At 35.7% G+C, this 6,502-nt stretch overlaps 1 protein-coding gene across 1 annotated transcript; it reads left to right on the forward strand.

The window, feature by feature from the left end:
- Positions 1-204: 204 nt before the first annotated feature.
- On the forward strand, positions 205-1,701 carry LOC111885368 (uncharacterized mitochondrial protein AtMg00820-like). The gene is made up of 2 exons (XM_023881633.1): positions 205-388; positions 1,217-1,701. The coding sequence occupies exons 1-2, from the start codon at positions 205-207 to the stop codon at positions 1,699-1,701; spliced, it is 669 nt and encodes a 222-aa protein (XP_023737401.1).
- The last annotated feature ends 4,801 nt before the right edge of the window (positions 1,702-6,502 follow it).

The raw sequence follows: 6,502 nt of genomic DNA on the forward strand, positions 1-6,502 counted from the left end.
TTATGGTTTAGGTGTCGTGTGTCTTGAATTTACTTCTAGAAAGATAATTAGGTTATTTGATGTTTTGTTTGTTCCTAAGATTCACAAGAATCTTTATGCTCTAGTTGTTTGAATTCTAATGGTTTTAAACAAGTTATTGAGTCAGATAAATTTGTTTTGTCTAAGGGTGGAATGTTTATTGGCTTTGGATATTTAAATAATAGAATGTTTTGCTTGAATATTATTGACAAATTATTACCTATTCATAATTCTGCATTTGTGTCTTCTTCTTCTAATGTTGATAAATTTATGCTTTGGCATGTAAGATTAGGTCATGTCAACTTTAGAAGGATGCATGAGATGTCAAAAGATGGATTAATTCCAACATTTGATATGACATATGATAAATGTAAAACATGTATGCTTACAAAAGTAACAAATCAGCCCTTTCCTAGTGTCACTAGAAGTTCAGGTGTTGTGGAACTTGTACACAGTGACCTGTGTGATTTTCACTCCACTCCTTCTTTAGGAAATAAAAATTATGTAGTCACCTTTGATTGATGACTCCACTTGGTTTTGCTATGTGTATTTGTTACATTCTAAGGATGAAGCCTTAGATAAATTCAAAATATACAAAATCGAGGTGGAATTGCAATTGGGCATTCCGGTTAAACATCTCAGGACTGATAGGGGAGGTGAATATATGGATCCCATATATTTTCAATCAGTGGGTATCATTCATGAGACCACGACACCTTACACACCTCAACAGAATGGTATTGCTGAACGCAAAAATCGAGTTTTAAAGGAAATGGTAAACTCGATGTTATCATACTCGGGATTGAGTGAAAGATTATGGGGAGAGGCCATGTTAAAGATGTGTTATTTATTAAATAGGATTCCAAATAAAAGTAACAAAACAGTCCCATATGAACTTTGGTTCAAGAAAAAGCCGAATTTGAGTTATTTTCGGGTTTGGGGATGTCGGGCAGTTGTAAAACTCACCGAGCCCAAAAAGAAATTTTTTTGAGAACGTGGAATTGATTTCATATTCATTGGATATGTTGAACATTACAAGGCATATGGTTTTATGTAATAAAACCTAATGATTCAGTCTCAATTAACGTTGTTATCGAATTACGAGATGCAATTTTTGATGAGATGCGGTTTTCATCGATTCAAAGGCCTAAGGATCTGACTTTTGGTGCTAATTAAAAGCAAAATTCTAAAATTCAAGATGGTGGTATCGTGCAAGAACCACAAGAGCTTTGTAGAAGCAAAAGAGGCCAAATTGCGATAAATTTCGGATCCGACTTCCAACTGTATTTGGTGGAAGGTTCAAGGGATGAAATTAATCTTGAATACTCTTATTGCTATAGTACTGAAGATGATCCTAAGACATATCAAGAGGCCATAGAGTCTCATGATGGTGCCTTTTGGAAGGAAGCAATTGATGATGAAATGTCATCAATTCTTGAAAACAACACATGGGTGTTGTCTGATTTGCCTCTGGGTTCCAAACATCTTGGTTGCAAATGGATTTTCAAAAAGAAAATGAATGTTAATGGGACTATTAACAAATTCAAATCCCGGTTAGTCATTCAAGGTTTTAGACAAAAACCCGGTATTGACTATTTTGATACGTATGTTCCAATTGCACGTATTTCTACTATTAGATTGTTGGTTGTCTTGGCAAGTATCCACAATCTGGTTATTCACTAAATGGATGTGACAATAGCTTTTTTAAATGGTGATCTTGATGAGGAAGTTTACATGAAACAACCAGAAGGTTTCATTATGCCCGGTAAAGAGCATATGGTTTGTAAACTTGTCAAATCTTTGTATGGGCTGAAACAAGCGCCTAAACAGTGGCATCAAAAATTTGATGAAGTGATTTTGTCTTTTGGTTTCAAGACAAACCAATGTGACAAATGTGTTTATAGTAGATTTGATGATGCTACTAGAGTTGGAGTGATCATTTATTTATATGTAGATGACATGTTGATTTTTGGTACCGACCACAATCAAGTGAATGAAAGAAAGAAATTGTTATTATCTAAGTTTTCCATGAAAGATTTAGGAGAAGCTGATGTACTTCTTGGAATAAGAATTAAGAGGATGAACAAAGGTTTGGTGATGACTCAAAGTCATTACATTGAGAAAATTCTCAAGAGGTTTAATTTTACTGATTGTTCTCCTATGAGTCTCCTGTGGATCCAAGCATGAAACTAATGCCAAATAATGGTGTTCCCATTTCACAGTTGGAATACTCTAAGGCAATTGGTAGCTTGATGTATTCCATGACAAGTACCAGACCTGATATTGCTTTTGCTGTGGGTAAGTTGAGCAAGTATACTAGTAATCCTAATGCTTAACATTGGCACACTCTCATGCCAAAGAAAAGTTTGGTGATGCCCATGTAAGATCTAAGCAAAATGAGCTCACTATGAGGGTCATAATTTGTACTATAATATATGTAAGGCGTTGTGTGGAGTGCACGCATGTATAAGATCGAATTAGAAACCGGTTCGACGACTAGTCAGGGGTCCGGGGGTAGTGCCCATGGGTCCGGGATTTCCAAAGGGGCAACGCCCCTAGCGGGGTCCAAGGGGCAAAGCCCCCGCAGGCGGGGTCGAGGGGCATCGCCCCCACGAGGTTTGGGAACATATTGGAAAATTCAATTTCTTGAGGTTGATTATGGTAAAACTAACAAAACTCGTTAGTTTTGATAACCCTAAATCCTCATTAAATCCGAATTATCCTGACTTGCTTCTAAAGTAACTAATGACAACCCAACCCTACTAAAACCCTAATCTCGTTTAATATAAAAGACGGCTCTTCCTTCTCAGAAGAGGGTGACAAATTTTAGCTCTCGTTTTCATCAAACTCTCACAGATCTTTCTAGTAAATTGGCTTACGATTTCTATGCCTAGAATCATAAGTGTCCACGTGGATTATCCTAAGCTGGATTTCTTGCAACCCATGTATATGGTAGAAATATCAGTTCGAAAAGTGTTCTCACGATCCAAGTTGGTATCCAGATCTCCACCACAAACCCTAAATTTTCTTACAATGTCCTTATTAGTGAAATCGCTAAAGTTAAAGCCCGAAATCGTATCACGAAGACAGGCCAAAGCACAAACATAATATGAATCATAATCACATATGCCACTATTTCGTAAGATGTGATCTTGTAACACCCACGATTGAGCTCGTGAGGCCACAAAAACATAGGAGGAAGCCTCTACTACTGAGTGCAACCCCAAACCACCAAACCTAATTGGTAACGAAGCCAGTCGCCATTGAAGGTCCCCAAAGAACGGACCCCCGCAAACCACAATGTCTTCAATCAACCCACGTAACCCTTTATCAAAACACAAAGCAACCTCTTCCATGTGAATGTGTTGACACGCTCTCAGGCCAAAGAAAAGTTTGGCGATGCCTATGTAAGATCGAAGCAAAATGAGCTCACTCTGAGGGTCATATAACAGTGGTAGAAGGCGCATCAAGTCAATATCATTCCCATAAAACTACCACACAAATCAAAGTTACATTTTTCAGCTTTGAACTATCAAGAACTACCAATTTTTCAAATCTAACTAATTTTGTCAAATACATTTACAAATAACGGACCAAATGTAACATGATTATTACATGGAACAATATCATTCCCATAAAATGACTATTTTTTACGTACTCACTCAACTCCCACATAGGCACATATTGCAAATTTGCAATCCGATGAAATTCTATACCATCCCCTGTTTTTTATTAATAAAAAATCGTCTTATCATTAAAAAAGGACTATTTTCTAAAACCTTTTTAGAAGCTTCTGTTATTCAAGCTGTTATAAAAACAACTTTAATTTATGTATTAAATTTTAAATCGAATCTGGTGTTAGAACGATATATTACGAAAAAGGTTTGCATAAAATGTTGTTAACTCTAATATAGGAACCAGTCTTTTTACACCAATCAAATTTTGTTTATACAATATATTACCGCAGTTATTTAATTGTATTATTTTAAATTAAAACAAATTAATTTTAGGTAAAAGCCTTCGAAGTACTCAATGTCTCAACATGCCAAGCTATGTGTTATCCTTTTTTCTATTTCCTCTTTCAATTTTTTGGTGTTCGGAGAGGGGAACTCATTTTCATTCGATCTTTTGTTCCGTTTTTTGAACCTATATTATATCAATTATTTCACATTTTTTTTTTCAATACAAATAATAATTTGATTTTTAAGAACAAAAAATTATAAAACTAATAATAATTAAATTTTTCATTAACTTAAAAAAAAAACAAATCTCATAATAAAAAAAAGGAGATTATTCCATAAAATACCCTACAGTTTTTTTTATTGAAATGAGAAAATAACGCAATGGCCCTACTATATTTTGTGACTTTGCGCATTAACACCCTAAAGTTATTTTCTTTCCATCTAAGGGAATTAAGTTGATGTCGAGATGCTTTTTTGGTCACTACGACCTAATATACCAGGTTACATAAGCCACATAAGCATTTAAAGCTGATGTGACTTCACTCTTTATATGATTTGACATTTTTTTAATTAAAAAAATAATAAAACTTAGGGCCCACCCATCTCTCTCTCTCTCTCTCTCTCTCTCTCTCTCTCTCTTCGATTTGCTGCAAAGAAACACCATCGGAGGTGGTTGCTTTTCCGGTGAGATGAAAGAGGCAACAACCTCTTCCCTTTTTTCTTTCCCTGTCAATTGGACCATCAAAACACCCCTTGAATTCGTTGTGATGCTGTTAGTGTCCTCCCTTCGTCTTCTTTAGTTTCAAGCGAGAAAACCTCCACTAAAGGGCGAGGATTTCAAGACTTAAAGAAAGTTACCAAAGGATGAACTTCTTCTTCGACCAGATGAAGAAGATAATGAATTGATTGAAGGAAAAGCCATAAAAGGAAGTATAGCAGGAGGTTGACCACGGTTTTAAGCCATTCTTTATAGTAGAGAACAAACTGAATCGTACCCATATCCATAAGATCTTTCATAAAACTTGCTCAAATTGTTAATTTGTTTTTCTTGATCATTCGAGCAATCATCAGAAAGCTTTTCAATTTGTTTGTGGTACCAAATTTAGATATGGAGGAGTAGGGATGAGATTTAGAACCGGAAAACCGGACCGGAACCAGAATCGGAACGGTTTCCAACGATTCCGGTTCCGGGTTTAAAAATTGGCTTTATCTGGGTTCCCGGTAATCCGGGTTTGGGACCATCGGGTCCGGGTAAACCGGGAGTAAAAACCGGAACCGGTGTTTGGAACCGGAACCACTTTTAGGGCCGGAACCAGTTTTTGTGAAACGTTTAAAAGATGCATATCTCATTCGTTTCAACTCGGATTAACATAAACTTTTTTTTCCAATATGTAGTTTAGAGTTTGTACATGATTTTGGACTATAAATTTGTCATTTTTAGTTTTATATTCATTGACTTACACTCCCCCAAAGGCGAGATATCAAAGCTGAAAGTTTTTAGTTTTTTAGTTTTTTTGTATTCGGTGAAAGTTATAAAACACGTATATCTAATTCGTTTGAAGTCGGATTGACTTGTGGTTTTTTCCAACATGTAGTTTAGAGTTTGTACATTACTTTAGACTATAAATTTGTCATTTTTAGTTTTATATTCATTGACTTACACTCCCCCAAAGTTGAGATATCAAAGCTGGAAGTTTTTTGTTTTTTAGTTTTTTTACCACATGTCAATCCGAATACAAAAAAATTTGAGGGAGTGTAAGTCAATGAATATAAAACTAAAAATGACAAATTTATAGTTTAAAATAATGTACAAACTCTAAACTACATGTTAAAAAACCACATGTCAATCCGACTTCAAACGAATTAGATATACGTGTTTTATAACTTTCACCGAATACAAAAAAACTAAAAAACTAAAAACTTTCAGCGTTGATATCTCGCCTTTGGGGGAGTGTAAGTCAATGAATATAAATCTAAAAATGACAAATTTATAGTCCAAAATCATGTACAAACTCTAAACTACATATTGGAAAAAAGTTTATGTTAATCCGAGTTGAAAAAAAAGAGATATGCATCTTTTAAACGTTTCACAAAAACCGGTTCCAGCCCTAAAAGTGGTTCCGGTTCCAAACACCGGTTCCGGTTTTTAGACCCGGTTTACTCGGACCCGATGGAACCAAACCCGGATTACCCGGAACCCGGATAAATCCAATTTTTAAACCCGAAACCGGAACCGGTTCTATATATTCCGGTTCTAACGGTTCCGGTTCCGGTCCGATTCCGGTTCCGGACCGGTTTTTCGGTTCTAAATCTCATACCTAGTGCCATGTCTCGCTTCTTTTGAATTGAAAGTAGAAACCATTGTTAAAAACCCAATTGAATTCCAAAATGCTTTCGTCTTCAATTCCTTAATCGTCCCTGGATTATCAATTAATTTCTCACTACTCTCGGTCCCTAATTCCATATTAGCAAAAACCCTATTATCCGATAACCCATTGCTTCTCCTCACCAAACACGATTGA

Source organism: Lactuca sativa, chromosome 4 (genome assembly GCF_002870075.4).
Source record: "Lactuca sativa cultivar Salinas chromosome 4, Lsat_Salinas_v11, whole genome shotgun sequence".
Taxonomy (NCBI): Eukaryota; Viridiplantae; Streptophyta; class Magnoliopsida; order Asterales; family Asteraceae; genus Lactuca; species Lactuca sativa.